Source organism: Ursus arctos, unplaced genomic scaffold (assembly GCF_023065955.2).
Source record: "Ursus arctos isolate Adak ecotype North America unplaced genomic scaffold, UrsArc2.0 scaffold_4, whole genome shotgun sequence".
In the NCBI taxonomy this organism is placed as follows: domain Eukaryota; kingdom Metazoa; phylum Chordata; class Mammalia; order Carnivora; family Ursidae; genus Ursus; species Ursus arctos.
Window position 1 is genome coordinate 76,899,308 of NW_026623056.1, and position 18,147 is coordinate 76,917,454.

Consider the following 18,147-nt stretch of genomic DNA (forward strand, 5'->3'; position numbering starts at 1 on the left):
GAAGATGCCTGTTGTCAGACTATAAATTGCCCCCACTTGTCTGTGACACTGTGCTTCTCATGAGACTCCAACATTTTCTATAAAAGGCCAGATAGTAGGTATTTTAAGCCGTACTGGCCTGTTACAACTACTCAACTCTGCCTTTGTAGCACAAAAGCGGCAATAGACAAGAATAAACAAATGGCATTTCTGTGTTCCAACAAAACTTTATTTATAAAAACAGCAGACACAGACAGGATTTGGCTCCGATATGTGGTTTCCCAACTCCTGGTGGTGAAGCATGAGAAAAACACCTATCCATAAACTTCCGCAAAAATTAAGCTAAATGTTGCCCATGCTTTGATTTGCTTTGGTATTAGGAATGCTTTCTTCTTGCATCGCCAAGTGTCAAGAGTCTATGCGACTCTCAAAGTTGGCCCTTCAGGGGGTGCCTGGGGGGCTCAATTGGTTGAGCGTCTGACTCTTGATCTCAGCTCAGGTCTTGATCTCAGGGTTATGAATTCAAGCCCTGCACTGGGTTCCACGCTGGGCTTGGAGCCTAATTAAAAAAAAAAAAAAAAAAAAAAAAAAGACGGCTCCTCAGGCACACCTACCATCACATAAGATCAATTTCTTCGATTTAAATGACACAAACCCATATTGTGGGAAAAAATACATAGTGCCTTAGCTTTACTAACAGATGAAAGCTTCTGAGTCACTCGGCTAGAGAATTCATTTTATAAAGTATTAACATATAACATTTTCTGGGAGTCAAATATGTATTATACATAATATACTGTATGTAGCTAAGTCGAAGTCATTGTGTGGAGAATGCTTCTCCCAACAAAGGATATAATATTGAGCACTCATTTTCCATTTATTGAAAGTATATCCACTTGTGTCTGGACTTGTATTTCCATTTGCTTTTGAGGGACTTGAATATTAACAGTTGGTAAAACCCCATTATAATTCAGAGCATTTTGATTTTATTTTCCTGCAGTGAAACTGTGTTGTATAAGGAACAGGGCTCTGAAATCTCTAATAGCTAATTTTGCTTTAATTATTATTGTTGCTCTTATAACTAGATTTATTTTTAGTTGGGAGGTTTAACCTAACTAAATCTGGAACAATTGTTTTTTAGCCCAACTTTGCAAAGAACTTCCTTCATGTCATGAGTGGTTTTGTTTGATTAAAGTCTACGTTAATAAAAATAGCTGAACTGGTGCAACTTTTCAGGCCCATTTTACCAGTGTAGGGCAGGAGTCATCCACCTATTGTTCAGTAAAACCCGGGAAACTACACCCTCTTACCATCTGTAGCTACAAGGCGAGCTCTTTAACTGCTTAAGATTAGAATCTCATCATCTTTCATCTGGATGCCTGCCAACCTCTCAAATGCTGACGAAAATGCTCTGCAAATAAAAACGCAAAACTGTTGAACATTTTATGTATGTCCGGTGGGGGTGGATGGAGGTGAGGGCGTATAGAATCTCGCGCATCTCAATATTACATATCATGAGGCGCCTGGGTGGCTCAGTCAGTTAAGCGCCCGATGCCATTTTGGCTCCGGTTGTGACCTCAGGGTCGTGAGATGCAGACCTGCGGAGCCTGCTCAACTGCTCGAGATTCTCTCCCTCCCTCTCCCTCCGCCCCTCGCCCCCAGTACTCTCTTTCTCACTTAAATAAATAAATAGATAAATATTTTTTCAAAATAAAGCGCATCGTGTCGTCACTGGCAGACAAGGAACCTGAGACTCAGAGTCAGTCCACCAAGTTCACACAGGTAAGTGAGGACTCAGGTTTACAAGACCCAGGTCCATCGGATCCAGGATGTTTCGCACAAGATGTTTCATTGCTTGCCTCCAACATACCTACCTTTTAAATTCTTCAGTTCTGTCGTCCCACACCTTCCCTTCACCCTTAATAACTAACCTCTGGCAAGTTGGCCCTCCCTGGGCTCACGGCTTGTTAACATTGCTCTGCCTCCCCTGTCCCCACCGCCCAGTCCCAGTGCAGTGGTGGGCCCTTCCGGTCTCATCCACTCTCCCCTCACCACGCATGCCCAAGTGTCTAATCTTATTTTTTTTAATATTGAAGCTAACCATGATGAATACATTTAAATTCTAGGGCAAGCACTCCTACTCTTGCCCTTCCTATCTCTAAATCTGTCCACCTTCTCCCTCCCCCGATTCATCCCCTCCACCCTGCACTGGCTCATTCCAGGACTGTCACTGCTTTCATCCTTTTCACCTCAGGCCTTTGTTACTATCTCAAGTTTTATCTTCTGGGATCTTCCTCCCTCAAATACTCTATTAGTCATGACTTCTCAGTGACCGCCAGATTACACTCTTGAAAAATGTCAATCCCCTTCTAAAAATCTTCCACTCTTTTCCATTACCAAGGGCTAAATTCCTTAGCCTGGAGTTCAAAGTTCCCCTGCTCCCCACCCCATACACACCTTGTCATATTGTCACAACCTACCTATCTAGCCAAATGTTCCACTGTTCTACTTTGGTTGCCTTATGCACCCATCGAACTGAATTAAGGTCATTTTTTCAAAAACACAATGTTTTCCTCCTGTGGAAAGCTGATTCTCCAGATCAACAAAATGGGTAAATTCTATTTACTCTTTAAGGGACAGCTCAAATTTCACTCTCCATGAGGCTTTCCCTCATTCCCCCTGCTGGAAGAAGATTCTTCTCTGAGTCTCCATAGCACTTGGTTGATTTTTTTACGGCAATTATTGGTTTTTATTTCATAATACACTTATGCATGTGTTAAACAGTATGATATGCAGTTGGTATCTAATAAATGCTGAATGAATTTTTAAAAACCAAAAGCACTTGTGAAAGGGCAACTAAAAAAACTGATAAAGTTTCTCCACAGATTTAGATTCTTTATAATAAAGTATCGCATTCTGCAATGTTATTATAATGCAGTTCATTCATTATGCAAAGTGACACACATTATTGCTCCATTAAAGCTGGACAGAAATCGTTTCCCTCTTCTCCCACTCCTTTGTTCTTAGGCATCCATTTCCACACAGTTCTTGAAAAGATCTTAAGATATTTTTCCAACATTCAAGTTTTAAAATTTAATTTTCCAATCTTTGTTTCTTGTTTCCAATTTTCCATCCTTAATTTTCTCCATCCTTTGTTCTGTAAGAGTTTGGGACACTTTTAGTAGTAATAACTGGTTGGGAAATTCAAAGTAAACTATACATTTTTATTTAATACTGTTAAAAAGAGACAACATACTCTAAAAATGGAGTCATTTGTACTATCACCAAACCAAAACTTTTAATACCAAGCTTAACTGCAGTTTCAACCTCTCCCAGGAGTAGAATCTAAAACCAGTCAATCTGGAATTGCCTGGTCAGGCCAGTGAGGTAACCTGCCCCATAGACCCTTCCAGTCCCCCAAAGGAAGATGACTTCGCCACAGCCAAGCCATTCTACTTGTAATTTCCTTTCTGCCTATCAAAGTAATTCCGTACAGCTCTTCTGGGCACTCTTCTATTTGTTAGACTGGATGCTGCCTGATTCATAAATCGTCAAATAAAGCCACTAAGGTCTTTTAGATTTCCTCAGCTGACTTTAACACTTCCTATTTACTTGTTCATGACTTTTAAAAAATATGCCATATTTTTATTTGCCCAAGTTTAAAAGTACCAAGACATACTAGAGTGTAAAATGTCTTTATGCCTTCTACTAAGAAAATGTTCTCAAAATAAGTGAATAGTTGTGTCAACAAAGGACCTGCTTAAATTCTCTAAGACTGAGGGTGGACTGATTTAAAGGTCCACTTCATGATGTTTTTAACATTAAATGTGCTACTTGTACATGCTTCCTAAAGATGGTGTAAAAACTGAAGCTTCCTAAAATCCGTGGTTGGATTTCTCAAGTTGCCCTTGCCATGCGACTTTTCATTCTCAAACTCAATTTCCTTCCAAATATTTAATTAGCAAAAATTATACTAAAGTTACTATAGGTCAAGAAAATTGTTTTTCTAAATTTTAGGATAACAAATAGCAAAGAACATGAGAAAAGTATTATACATAAAGATATGATACATTCGTGTTAACACAATGTTGATTGGGACATCTTCTGTTGGCCCAAGGCTGAAGATAAGTACCCCACTTTCTAAAGAAAACCATAAACAATTTGGGTACAAATACTCCCTTTGATGTTCATGAAGATAATGGCGCTGCCCTGAAATCATTACTCCAGTCCTCTCCTTTTACTCTATCACACAAGCTCATATGAAGTGTGTATGGATGGCTTGAGGATGAGGAGCAATGGAGAAAGAGAGAATGAATTGTCCAAACTGTGAGACAAAATGAATTTGTCCAAGTTGTACGTTCTATTACCTGACTCATCTTCCAAATCAAGTACAGAGTATTTTAAAGAGAATCACTTGCAAAAACTGAAGGTGCCTGCTAAGAAGGAAATAGCTATTTGAGCAGGGAGAAAGTGTTGGAAAAAGCTATTAAGAAAGACAGCAGGGGAATGGAGAAGCACCTATTTTCCCAGCAAGGATATATGAATTTCCAATGGTCAAGTAGGCATCATTGAAAGTAGCGGGTCTTGAGCCTCCTTCCAGTGTCTTACTGAGATAAAACATCTGATACAGGACTGTCCCACAGAGGGGAGTTTGGAAGAGATGGAGCTGGGAGTGGACCTCCCACTTAGGGTAACCTGTGCAATGGGAAGACCTCCTAGCCCACAGAGCCCCCTAAGAACTTATACATACAGCACCTAACCAGAGAGAGCAAGCATTTATAGGCCTACTACAGAAAGAGCAGCAAAGGAGAACTACTAATCGCCAAAACCAAAAAATCCTACACTAGATGGATTTAAATAAATAAATATTGCCTGAAACAGAAGCCCTCTTAGGTTATTATTATTATTAGGGGCGCCTGGTGGCTCAGCCGTTAGGTGCCTGCCTTTGGCTCAGGTCATGATCCTAGGGTCCTGGGATGGAGCCCCCCCCCCCCCCCACTGGGCTCCCTACTAGGCCGGAAGCCTGCTTCTCCCTCTCCCACTCCCCCTGCTGGTGTCCCTCTCTCGCTGTGTCTCTCTCTGTCCAATAAATAAATAAAATCTAAAAAAAAAATAATAATAATAATAAAAAAATAAAGGTAACACTAGGTAAGTAACAGACATTATGTCCCTTTCCAGTTCTCTGTACCTTTCTTCATCTCAGATTTCCTCTTCCTTATAGGAACGCTAGTCAGACTGGATTCAGGCCTACCCTAAAGACCTAATTTTTACTTAATCCCCTTTAAAAGTCCTATCCCCAAATACAACCCCATTGTGAGGTTCTGGGGGTTAGGACTTCCACAAATGAATTTTAGGGGAACACAATTCAACCTGTAACACCAGGCATGGGAGAAAAGAACCACTTCAACACTAAAACCTAGAAGGTTGAGGTGTTCTGTAGCAAACATCGAAGGTGTTAAGTTCTGGATAAGGAGCGCACCGGCAGACTGACATGGCAGAGAAAGGCTGCAGTTGCAGAGTTGGGGCAGCCTCACCAGAAAGAGGAAGGGGCTCTCAGGAAGATGAGGAATTTAACATCCAGCTGGACAAAAGAGCACTTCCCTGGTCAAAACTTAGTAATAAATGCCCTATGACGTAGGGTACTTAACACAGTGTTCTTATAGTCAGTCACAAGTAGAATCCTTATGTTTACAGAATGAATGAAGAGACTGGCATGTTCCAGCAAACTCCAAACAGTTGCAAGACAGATTTTTAAAAAGTGTATGAGAAACTAGGTGTGAAATTATAAAAGGTAAAATTCAACTAAACCGAGCAGGGGAAGTGAGGGAATAAGAAGGGAGGTGAAGCGTGTGCTGACAAGGGACAGGCCCTTCTCTAGACCAGCAGTTGCACTGTGGACCCCAAGGCAGCTCGCCTGCCACAGGTGGGTGGAGTTGTTTCAGGGGAGGTTAGAGAAAGGACAACCTGACTTCCTCAATTACCTTTCAATAATACCATAATCAAACATTAAATTGTTTCAATGTCTACAAATTATTTAAATAAAAGTAGTTCAAGTGAACTGTCATTGCTTAGCATCATTGAAGAAACTGGGCCGTTTCTTCCTACTGCTTTACCCTCCCCAATTCCAATTCTGCACGTCTTACTACTTTAATCACAGCTGTATCATTAGGAAATAGTTACAAATCCTTTGGGAAAGGTATTCCTAAGTGGGTTTGATTTCAGCTAGAATGGGCACACCACAGTAAAAATCTGTCCCTCTTTTTAAGTGAGCTACACTCATAAAGAAGGCTGTTCTAGGACTTCATATTTTTTTTTAATCTTTGAAGGTTTATTAACATCCATACTTATTGACACGTGTCAGAGAGATTGTCAGATATGAAAAGGCACAGCTGGCTTCCTTCTTAAGAAATACAATTTTCCTAAGAGCCATCTACAGTAACTGAAATTTTCATGTACCTGTTACGCCACCTGTCTGGTGCATTATCTGCTGGGTCTTCCATCACTTGGGCTAAACCACACCATACAGCTTCATCTTTCAAAGCAGGTTCCTTTGTAGAACCCCCGCCCCGCTCTCAGCTTTCCTTCCTCTGTCTGTGGAGCACAGTAATAGCCTCTGATCATAAACTGCAAGGGAAGAGGAGGGACCTGGGGTATTAGGATAAAAGCAGTTAACATTTGAGGAGATAGTAGTTAAAACACAATGGATGTTCCTGTGTACATTCAAACTTACCTCGAGTTTCCTGGAAAAGCTATGAAAAAGATTTATAAGCCATTTCTTTATATTCTGGGAGCGGATGTAACATCCTTCTGCAGCAAACATTCCTTCGGTCAGGGTGGCTCCCCCCAGGCAGTAAGTCTCCACAACTAAAAGGGTAGCCCTGCACACTGAGAAGAGTCTGGCGGGTTATGGGCAACTTGTAGCCAATTTATGCAAGGTCTCCACCTGATTCATTATAACCAAATGGGAGAATTTAAAAATGATGCCAAGACACAGAATTCAATACACTCAACTGCACACCCAACATCACCAAATAATTTATTTGGAATCAGAATTAAGAGAACATTTGACAGTTGAGAAATGTATGTTTATTCTGACCAGTTGTACAACTAATCTAGGAACAAATTACCAAATAAATTTTACATTATTTCTTCAGGACTGGGGTTTTTCGATGACTTCAAACTTAGGATCTAAGAAAAGGAAAAAAAAAGGTTCAAGCTTAGCCATATTGCAATAAGATGCATTATCTAGAAGGCTTTAATATTCAACGCATCAATCTTCTGATTTTTTTTTTTAGTGAATACTGTTTTTAAACACCTACATGGAAACATAATAATTGCTAAAGATTTACTCTGCACTTATTATAAACCAGACTCTCTATTTACTGATTTCACATACATTATGTCATTTAATTACGACAACCACAAAGAAGATATAATTCTCCCCAAATATCAGGTGAGAATGGTCACCGGTTAACTATCCAAGATCACACACCTCATAGTGATCTTGTTAAAATTCAAGAACAGGGAGTTTGATTTCAGATCCCCACCATTTAACCTGTTCTATGATCTCCTATACCAATGGCAAACATTTACACCAGAGCTTGTCATGTAAACGTCACTGTCCTAAGAAATTTATTTTGTGTGATTGTCATTTAATCCTCTGAACAATTCAAGGAAGTAAAAGCAGAAATATGATCAACTTAAAATAATCTTCCATAAGACTGAATCCATGATTAAAGACACTTACCTTCAAATTTGAAGTCCGGGAATGTATTCATGTCTGCTTTACCATACAGTTGCTTAAGCTTAAAAAGCTCCCTCTCCAGGTCTTGCTGGTACTCTGGGCCAGTATCGACGGGTCCACCAGATGCCCTGTTGTGTCAACGAGCAGGTAAAAACTTGCCTTATCCACTAGTTTACAAGAACAAAATTACTACCATCAAGTTTCAATAGATCTTTTAAAAGTACTCACATGGGAAAAAATACTCTTTCTGAAAAAAAGTGTATCTGCTTGAATTTCAACTCAAACTTTTTTTATGTTTCACATAAACGAGGCAACTTCGAACTTCTAACATGCAAAGTTTGGAGTATCAAGGATGTTTATCAAGTCAGAATCTCTTGAGGTCTAAGTTGCAGTAAGATATGATGGCTAAGTTCACGGGCTCCTGGAGTCAGTGACTGCTTCTGCTTGAATGTCAGCTCTATAATGTATTAAAACTGCATAACCCGGAGCAAGGCATGAAGCACTCTAAACTTCAGTTTCCACATCTAAAACTAAAGGTCCTACCTAATTGTGGTGTTATGAGAACTACAGAGATAATGCGCACGTTCCACTTAACATAGTACCTGGCACATAGTGAGGTGACACAGTGGTCAGTAAGCCTTACCTATTTTTAGTACCTGATTTACATCAGCCACCACTAAATGGCTTCTAAAAGATCTTAGTAACTTTAAATCTCTATAACAGAGGCCGAACAAAGCAGCAGCAATTTCCTACCCTCAGAGATTTTGCTATTTAGGAAAAAAAAATAACATGTTTAGAAACATTTGTGCTATAAGAGTTATTGGTAAGCTTCAAAGACACAGTTTACCAAACAGGTACTCAAGCTGAGATCACACTTTTGCTGAGCTAATTGGCAAAAATTTCATTTTAAAAAGGTGGCATTTGTGACTAATCATGCATTTGAGTCAGATTTTAATTTCATACATTCTAAGACTGAAAAAGCAAAGATACGGAGGTAATAAAGAACTAACTGTATGTGGAGAATATAAGCCATCTAGATGGAAAAAACCAGCAGGACCCAGGTCATGGGAGGCCTGGAACGTTATGTCTGGGAGTTTGTATTTTATTTACTAAGCAATAAAATGACAATATTAAGAGTTGTGCTTTGGGAAGATAAATATGGCATCACGGACCAGCAGTGGGGCCAATTAGGTGTAACTAATTCTTCGCATAAATTCTGTGTTTGTCATGTTACTGCCCACCTACCAATGAACAATAAACAAAACTTTGCAAGTGAGAACTGCATTAAGGGTAATAATATTTTCACATGACTACGATAGAAGTACAGGGCCTTACTTATGTTATAAAATTTCAACAAAAAAATACAGAGACAGCTCTAATTTAAGAACTTGTTAATGATGTTTGTTTTCACAGACCCAGTTTTCTTCTAGATCAGCACATGCGATGGAACCTTCTATAATGACAGACATGCTCTGTATCTATGCCATCTCATAAGGTAGCTACTAGCAAATCTGGCTAGTGAGCACTAGAAATGTGACTGAAGTGACTGAGGAACTGAATTTTTATTTACACTTAATTATAATAAATTAAATTTCAATAGTCACATGTGAATAATGGCTAATGAAATAGACAGTGCAGGTCTATATAGAGACTTCGACGAGATACTTTAATAATTGTCTTCCAGCTCCGGGAGCCGCAAGTTTAGAAACTGCTTTAAGAGGATCCAGCCAGTCTCACCAATATACTGGTTACTGATAGATGATGGCTGTTTTAACTTTTGTATGTAGTCTTATGATAAAGAGGCCACATATCACCTACCTCCTCACCTGAATATGTCTCCCAGCCCATCTTATTACATCCCCAGGACCTAGCATGGTGACCAGGACAAAGTAGACACTCAAAGTATACTTGTTTATTTCACTTAAAGAATACTAGGCTAATTTATTCAATCACTAAATTTTTATAACATCCTATGAAATAGTGCTGTTATTATCATCCCCACTTTACATATGAATAAGGTACAGAGGTTAAATAACCTGCTTAAGGTCACAGAGCTAGTAAGTGTCGGAGTGACATTCCAGGCCAGAATCCATGTGCAGAACATTTCTCCACACCACGTGCACAAATGAACTATAGGGTCCTTAGATTACGAGTACACCTCAGGGGCACCTGGCTGACTCAGTAGGTAGAGCATGTACCTCTTGAGGGTCCTGAGTTGGAGCCCCAAGTTGGGTGTAAAACTTACTTTAAAAAAAATAAAAAGAGTACACCTCAGGATCGACTTATTGTACAGCTGAAGTACAAACAGTATCAAAACTAAGACACTACAATACCTCTGGACAGGAGACACTCAAATGTTCCCCATCAGCCCCGAACATCTGCTTACTGAACAGTGTGATTTTAGACAAATTCTAAACTTTTCGCCTTGCTTTTCTCAAATATAAAACGGGGATAAGAACTGTAAGATTGTTGTCAGAATTTCATTTTAATCCCCTTGCTCTCTCCCTCCTTAGTTTTAAGGACAAAACCTTTTTGTTAGTTGTCCAGTCTCAGTCTCAGAGTTCTTTAAGTGCTCCCTCTCCTCTGTCTCTCCATCAGATAATCAAGACCAGTTCTCGGTCTCTCAATGTCTTGACTGTCACTTTTATCTTCCCACTGCTATGAAAATAAAGTTCTCATCAACCAGTGCTTCAGTATTACATTTTCCTACCATGTCTGTCTTCCTTTTCTACTCATTCCAATTTTTCTAATACTGTGATTAAAATTATCATCCTAATAGAGTAATCTTAATCTTGTTCTACCCCACCACCCTGCTCAAAAACCTTAAATTCCTCATAAATGCCTATCATATAATACCTTAATTGACCATCTATAATCAAGGCCTCTCATAATCCCCTCATTTCAATGCCATTCCTGTTCTTACTGCTCCCTACACTTCTCATATACCCTACAGCCGTGGAAAACTGCGTGACACAATTTCTCAAATATACTTTATGGTTTCAAGTTTTCATGCCTTAGCTCACACCATTCTTTCCTCCTAAAAGTTACCTTCTTCCCACTCCATTATCTGTCTGACCTTCACACTAATTGTTCATAACCTGGGGGAGACCCCTAGGTATGGATATTTACCTATGGCCTTCCACAGGTTTGAGAACACTTTCAAGCCATAAGCAAAATCATGTGAGTAAATTCTTCACATTTTTTAAACTGAGAGGATGATCCATAGGTATCCATATTCTCAAAAGGGATAAAGGACCACAAATAGGGCTTTCAAAGCCAAGATAAAACAATCACTCTTGCAACCTACCTTCTAAAATGCCTCCAGCTAGAAAGGAGCATTCCCTCCTATGAACTCCCCAAAATACTGACTGTGTCACTACCTTAGCTCTAATCCATTTTACCTTATATATTACTTTATACATGCCTACAAGCTTTCTACACCTATTAGATTTCAAGAATATTATGGAAATGCAATATGACTTCTTTCTGTGGCCCACGACAGTTAATTGCCCAATGCTCTGCACATGCTAGACAACTAAAAACAGGACACTGAACTTATGTATGTCACTTTTCCTAAGATTTGGGGGTTGAATTTGATGGCTGAGGTCATCGTTCATCTCCAAAAGTGTGTGGTTCCACAATCCTGTTTATCCTGGACTTGCTTTATGCTATTTCAGAGTCTTTTGTCCTCTGACCTTCCCAGAAGTATAGAACTATGGAAATATAATTAAAGAAAAAATGCTGTGTTCATACATTCCCCCCAAATCATGATGTCATAGAAAGGCCACTAAACTGAGAGTTAGAATATTTTGATAATATGTTCTTCCTCTGATTAGTTTTATGACTTTAGGCTAATTAATATCTAACGGACTTAGTTTTCTCAAATATAGTTCCTAAATGATTTCCAAGATCCCATGCACTTTTAAGAATTGACTGTAGTCTATAATAAATGACATTATAATAATGATATGTCTAAAATGACAATAGATTTAATGGAATTCTCCCTTGGAACCCATGTAAGGAAAATAAAATTGGGACTTAAAAATCAAGATTTTTATCTTCTTTTAGAGCACCTAATGAACCTCTATGTCACAGATCAGCTCAGTGAAGATTTTAGACACTTTCAAACACCAAGTAATTTTTTTCCCCATCTCAAAACGTACATACTTTGAATATTTGTATTTACACCATGGTTGATTATCTACCCACTTACTGTCGCTTAGTTCTGTATTCTCTAATCTTGTCCACGAAGAGTTTCTGTACAGGATCAAGTTCTTTATTAAATGCCACTGCTGTAACACCAATGTTCCTCCTCAAATGAACTGAGACTGCAGACCGAATGAGAGAGGAGAACCTGAAGAGCCTCTGAAGAATCATGGTGATTCTGTTACTGAAAACAAGCACCAGAACGTTAATACACTTTAAAATACATGTAATTGTAAAACACCTCTAAATATATCATATAGTGGGGCTCTTAAATCCACTAACTGCCACAGAACTCAAACATAAATCATACCAGAACGCAATGAATGCTAAGATCAGTTACCTGACCAGAGCTCCCTTCCCCTCTCTACTCTCTGTTGCAAGTTTTTTTGCTTCTTAGCCAAAAGGCCCTGGGACCAGGAGGAGTTAGGAACAACTCGGGCCTGTGTGCTGGGTTAGATGCAGATAGAAAGCAAAAATCTGCGATGAGGTGTTTCTTCTCCATAAACTTAGTCTTGGACCACAGGGCATAGTCGAAGTAGGATGTTAGAAAACTGCCCACCCCAGGCAGAAAAGAACACCCCAAACTAATGTGCCAGTTTTCCCTGACCCCCTCAAAAGGCCAAAAGGGAGTTGAGCAGAGAGACTGGAGATAATCCTTACCTCAGCCAGGATTGACAGCCTGGGAAGTTTCTACTTCACAGGCCCCACAGCAGGGGAAACTGCTCTGTCTGTTCTACCGCAGGATTCCAGGCATTCAAGAATACTGTAACCACCACATCTAAGTCTAAAGGAACCAGTTCAAAGAAGCCCACCAACAAGAGAGAGAAAATCACACAGTACTACTTAATCAATAAAACAGAATGAAAAATAAGGACTTAAAGACCTCCAAGTCCTTAGACGTCCCAAAATCAAAATACATGCTTTTCTAACTGAAACATTTCAGCAGATAAAACAGAAGATAATCTCAGTTGAGACCTCGTTTAGTATTGTGAAAGATCAAATGCAAAAAAAATTCTAAATTACAACAAATACATGCAAACAAGAATTCCAAAAGAAAAGGAATACATACGGAAGCCATAAATAATTAGAAGAAATTTCCCTCACATTAAGAAAGATGGTGTCTATTAAACAGGGCTTACTCAACCCTACGCTGGAATGGGGATAAAAGATTCACACCTCAATATAGCTTGGTAAAATTTCTGAACCTTAAAGACAAGTGAAAACCTGTCACGCTAACATGATTCCTACAGCATTCCAAAATTACCTGTTAATAATAATCATTGTCATCCTGACACTGAACTTCTATTAAAGTGCTCAAAGTGTGGTCTGTGGACCAGCAGTGGTATACGAATTATTAAAACTTTTACAGCAATTTGACATAGTAATATATATTTGTTGAATAATAAATCAGTTTGTATTTTGTGTGTCTTCACCCTGCTGTCTTTCATCTAATTTTTCCAGTAACTCATTTTTATTGTATTCTTCCAAAGTAGTTACAAGGGTTGGGGGAAAAATGGTCCTCTACCACTAAGAGGTTGAGAAGCACTAAGTTAGAAGACTGTAGGTAGCACAGTGGTTCTTGAATAGGGATGGCAGTATCCCCCAAGAGATATTTGACATTTTTGGTTGTCCTGACTTGGGTGTTACTGGCCTCTAGTGGGTAAAGGCCAGGGATGTTTCTAAACATCCCATAATAACAATCACAAATATAGTACAGCCTTCCCACAATAATTATCTGGTACAAAATGTCAATAGTGCTAAGGTTGAGAAGTTCTGGAATCACACATAAAAACCACCCCAAAAAAAGAGAACAAACTGAGGGTTGATGGAGGAAGGTTTGGTGGGAGAATGGGCTGGATGGGTGATGGGTATTAAGGAGGGTACTTGTTATGATGAATCCTGGTTGTTGTATGTGAGGAATCACTGATTTCTACTCCTGAAACTAATATTGCACTGTATGTTAACTAGAATTTAAATAAAAATTTGGGAAAAAAAAGACTACGAAAAGAACTCCCATAATAAACAAAATATACTTCACCTACCAGGATGAAAGCAAACTATCTAAAGAAATTAAAGAATTCACCATATACCACTCTTAAACCTCATCAGAGAAAAATACTTAAGACTCCAAGCAAACAACAAATAACCTTAAGGTGCTCTTATTATCATTCCCATTTTACATACACAGAAATTAACGCTTAGAGATTAAGTATGTGGCCCAAGGTTACACAGTAGATTCTGACTGGACACAGACTTATTTTAAAAATTGTGCTACTCAACGTATATTTTCACTTCTGGAAACTTAAGGACATCAATAAGGTCGCTCCAGCCCAAAATACTTTGTGAAGCACTTCCATATATATTCTCTCCTTGTACCATTAAGGTAATACTGTTAAGAATTAGAGGGAAGTGTTCTTATCCCTCCTTCATAGATAATAAAACTAAGTCTAAGGAAAGTTATTACACTGCTCATATTCCCACAGTTAATTTGCTCAGACTCTTGCAAAAGCTGTGTTACTCCCTAGGTAAAATCCATTTTCATTTTTTCAATTTCTATCATCTACTTTTTTTTTTTTTTTAAAGTAAGCTCTATACCCAACGTGGGGCCTGAACTCAACACCAGGAGATGAAGGGTTGCATGCTCCACCGACCAAGGCAGCCAGGCACCCCTCTACCATCATCTAAGTATTAATGATTCCCAAAATGCATCTCTAATTTTGGCCTTTTTCCTGAACCCCAAACCCATACATCCAATAGGTCTCTTCCCTTCATAAGTCCTCAAATTCAACTTGTCTAGAAAATAAACACATAATCTATCAAAACTTGTTCCTTCTTTTTTATTCCCTTTTATTTTTTTTCACTGATTAACATAGGTGTGTCCACTATCAGTCCACCATCACGCAGAAGACACATGTTATTACACAGCTAGATGTAAAATACCAAGTGTGAGAAGTTCTCTATTCAAGTACCATGGGGTGCCACGAGAACCGGTGACACGGATTTGACACAGAAAGACTGGTGAAGGCAACAGCAAGAAAGGGTACATATGTGCAGAGAACCTGTGGTGAGAGGGTGCTCTGTTCTCCAGTTTAGAGATGACTGACCAGCCATAGGTTAGTCCTTTCGTCGCCTCTTCCGCGCGTATTCCTCAAGTCAATCCACAATCCGCCTAACCCAACCCGTTCTCTCTCCCTCCTGGAAACCCTGCTTTGTCCCGCCTGCGAACTCTGGCCTCGCCCCTAGTTCAAGCACTCCCTTGGCCCCCCGTCAGCACCTTGTTTCTTGGCGTTGAGGTGTAGGATTGTGCCGTGAAGTGAGAGCGGAAAACAAAGTAGCACCATCGGTATTTTCGGGTGGCATGCAAACTTTTAAGATTACTATCACCCATTTCCCTCTTTATGGTGCACGTTCTGCTTTAAATGCTGGGCACAATTTCCCGCGCGCCCCGGTAGGGCAGGCCTAGCTGCAGACCTGCCCCGAGGGAATGACCTTGGGCTGCCCCAGCTGGGCCCCAGGCCCATGAATCCCTGGCCTCCCTGCCTCCCGTGCCACCCAGGTTTGCCCTCAGAGCAGGTATTACCAGGCCTGAATACCGAGTCTACCGCAAACTTCAAGGCCTAAAAGCGGCGAGGTCAACAGTGACCCTGGGACAGGCGGTGAAGGTGCCCGGGACATAAGACTGCTCTAACCTCCTGAAAGACAGAGGTAATAGGCAGCCCAGGCCCCATCAAAAAACCCGGAATGTAAGTCCTAAGAGGCCAAGCTAGTCCAGCTACCCTCCCAGTCACCTTGCACTCAGTCCCGAGCTGCCAGAGCCTCCGCGGCCGCCACCGTTCTACTTCCGGCCCTGGCTCCGCCCCCAACCCGCCTACCCGCCATCGCAATGCATTATGGGCCGCCGTTTCAGTCGGTCGACACTCACCGGACAGGAAACGTCTCGGAGGCGGTCTGCGACCGGACGGCTCTAGGTGAGACAGAAGCCAAACAGGAGGAGGAAGTGGAGGGTAAGTGCTTCCGGGTCCCTTGGCGAAGCCTCCGCCATCTTTCCTTCGCCTAACTTGACCTGCTTTTTACCTCCTGGAATCCTTCTTTTGTACGCATGCGCACTTTGACTGGCCTTTTTCCTAGTTCGGTCCTCCCGGACCTAAGTCAGCATCCTGTTCTTTGGGGTTGTTGAGGTGTATGATTATGCCCGGAAAGTGAGAGTGTAAAACAAAGCCGGATTGGGGCGTTGCGCGCCCATGTGCCTCGTGAGCCTCCGTTGCCTCAGGCGTTCGTTTCGCGCAACCTGCTGGGAGTTGTAGTCCTGGACCCGGGGGTGCCTGGGAGGCGGGAGGGGGGTTGGAGTTTCTCAGCGCCGATTCCGCGGGAAGGGCCCAGGGGCCTCACACTTCGAGTCGCGGGAGCTGCGGGTCTTACTGGGAGAGACGCTGCACGTGGAGCCCGCGCCCCTGCTGTTCTCAGCCGGCTCTGGAGCGCGGGTGGGGGCGACGGGGCCGATTCCGGAGCGGGTGAGTGCGGCCGCGGGGGAGGAAGGGAGCGCGGGCCCGCGCGGGCCGGCCTCGTTCCGGGGCCTTTTCACCCACAGCGGCCCCCCCGCGGCCGCCTCTGTGTTTTGTTTCCGCTGGTCCCCGGCGCTGTGACTCCCATTTCCGTTCGTGGAGACTTGAGGGAGCCGGGTGGGGAGGGGCGGGTGAGGCAGTGCGGGGAGCGGAGGGGAGGGGCGCGCGGCGCGGGGCCCTGGGAAGCCGCGCGCCCCCGGGCCCCGGGCTGCCAGTGTCACCTTTCGCTGCTCCCTTTCCTTGCTGTCTGCTCTTCGCCTGTCCGCCGGCCGCGGCGGTCAACAGTCGCCGCGGTCGGGATGAGATCTGACGCCCCCGGGATTTCAGAGGAAGGTGCAAACCCAGTCTCCTCGCCAACTCAGCGTTGCGCTCTCACTTCACATCCAGTTATCTCTCTAGAACTGCCCCATAGTTGCATCAAAGCCATTTATTAATATATATGGTGCCAATAGGGGTTTATTTTAGAACGAGGAAATAAGAGAAGGGGAAAACGGTGGGTTAATGTAGCTTGCCAACATTTTTAGTATTTTGTGTACTGAAAGATAAGCCGTTTGTGCGTGTTTGCAGTGTATTTAGGGATCCTAGTTTGATTAATAGCAAGGAGAACAGTGCCTAACATTGCCTTGCAAGATGATGAGTAGTGATTTAGAAATAGTGTCCACTTCATAGTTTTCCAGTAGCAGGAATTCCAGTCTGACTCGTGGGAGGAGCAAAGATACAGAAAGTTTCCCCGGAGCTAAGAGCTGGGCAGTGATAACATTCCTAGGTACTGTACTGTCTTAGCTTAGGAAGAAATTAGTCAGCTCTTTAGGAGCAACTTTAGGGAAATAACCTGTCTCGGGGTTTTGATCGAGGTTTTCCCAAGCCTTTTTTTTTTTTTAAGACTTATTCTGACACTAGGTGGACATAAGGCAGTTTTACCTGAATTGCATATATGCATGTCATGAGGGATATATAGTGTTGAAATAACAAATTAAGGAGGTAGATGTTAAATTGAGGTGAGTTAAACTGAGACCGTGGGGAGGCTGAATACTAAATTAAAACTGTTGAGTTAAATCTCTCTCCCAGCTTTTATTTATAAAACTTCAAATCTACATTCCTGGAAAACTAGCCTTTCTAGGAATTTTTAGTTAATTTGTATGCGTTTTGTGAAGTGTTCTGAACCCCGGTTAGATTTAATCTAGGAGAGACCGGGGCATCAGGGGTAGCCCTTAGGTGAAGAGGCTCCTTGTAATGTTCTGTTCTCCATTTTCTTAGGTATTGACATAGAATTCTGGAAAATTGGTTCCAGAAAAAGAGCTAAGACCCACTCAAGCACTGAAATCTAAGATTTGGATAATTTCCCAAACCTCTCCACTGCTTCTCTAAACTAGATTTGGAATGAGACAGAAAGAGATCAGTTCAGAGACCATGACTAACGTGATTTTTTCCAAAATGTAAGGCTCATTTTTTGCTTTATTTGGCACCTTGTGGGCAACTAATATATAACTTTTTTGGAAGATCACAGGATAAATTTCTTTTAAACAACTCCCTGTTTTAGTGCTTATATTAAGTCCAGCTATGGTTATCCCTGCTGAGAAGCCTGTAAGGCTATTTCTCAGCTTCTGGTTACTTCCTCATTTCTATTTTTCCATAGTTCCCAGAAATTTCACTTGT

At 41.4% G+C, this 18,147-nt stretch overlaps 2 protein-coding genes across 9 annotated transcripts in view; one reads left to right on the forward strand and one right to left on the reverse strand.

Annotated features, from left to right (window-relative positions):
* Positions 1–6,990: 6,990 nt before the first annotated feature.
* On the reverse strand, positions 6,991–15,950 carry ATP5PF (ATP synthase peripheral stalk subunit F6). Of its 3 annotated transcripts, none has more exons than XM_026519283.4 (4): positions 15,852–15,950; positions 11,937–12,113; positions 7,727–7,851; positions 6,991–7,167 (listed from the first exon to the last, which is right to left on the reverse strand). In XM_026519283.4, the coding sequence occupies exons 2-4, from the start codon at positions 12,098–12,100 to the stop codon at positions 7,130–7,132; spliced, it is 327 nt and encodes a 108-aa protein (XP_026375068.1). In that variant the 5' UTR covers positions 12,101–12,113; positions 15,852–15,950; the 3' UTR covers positions 6,991–7,129. The 3 variants fall into 3 exon arrangements, with proteins under 3 accessions (XP_026375068.1, XP_026374997.1, XP_048070701.1); XM_026519212.4 differs by lacking the exon at positions 15,852–15,950 and adding an exon at positions 15,718–15,816; XM_048214744.2 differs by lacking the exon at positions 15,852–15,950 and adding an exon at positions 14,989–15,326.
* GABPA (GA binding protein transcription factor subunit alpha) overlaps positions 15,705–18,147 on the forward strand; it is a 35,763-nt gene continuing 33,320 nt past the window's right edge. For 2 of the 6 annotated variants that reach the window (XM_048214742.2, XM_048214741.2), the window contains exon 1: positions 16,289–16,440. The gene's annotated coding sequence lies outside the window, so the exon portion shown is untranslated. Of the gene's footprint in view, positions 15,934–16,231; positions 16,441–16,657; positions 16,825–17,368; positions 17,928–18,147 lie in introns of those variants that run through there. The other 4 variants (XM_026518571.4, XM_026518426.4, XM_026518649.4 and 1 more) reach the window with 4 other exon arrangements.

Excerpts from the sequence above, each read along its gene's own strand:
- ATP5PF (XM_026519283.4), bottom strand. The coding sequence starts at position 12,100 with ATGATTCTTCAGAGGCTCTTCAGGTTCTCCTCTCTCATTCGGTCTGCA. Across the intron at positions 7,852-11,936 it reads GAATACAGAACTAAGCGACA|GGCATCTGGTGGACCCGTCG; the intron begins GTAAGTGGGTAG and ends TTGACACAACAG. Across the intron at positions 7,168-7,726 it reads CCCGGACTTCAAATTTGAAG|ATCCTAAGTTTGAAGTCATC; the intron begins GTAAGTGTCTTT and ends TCCTTTTCTTAG.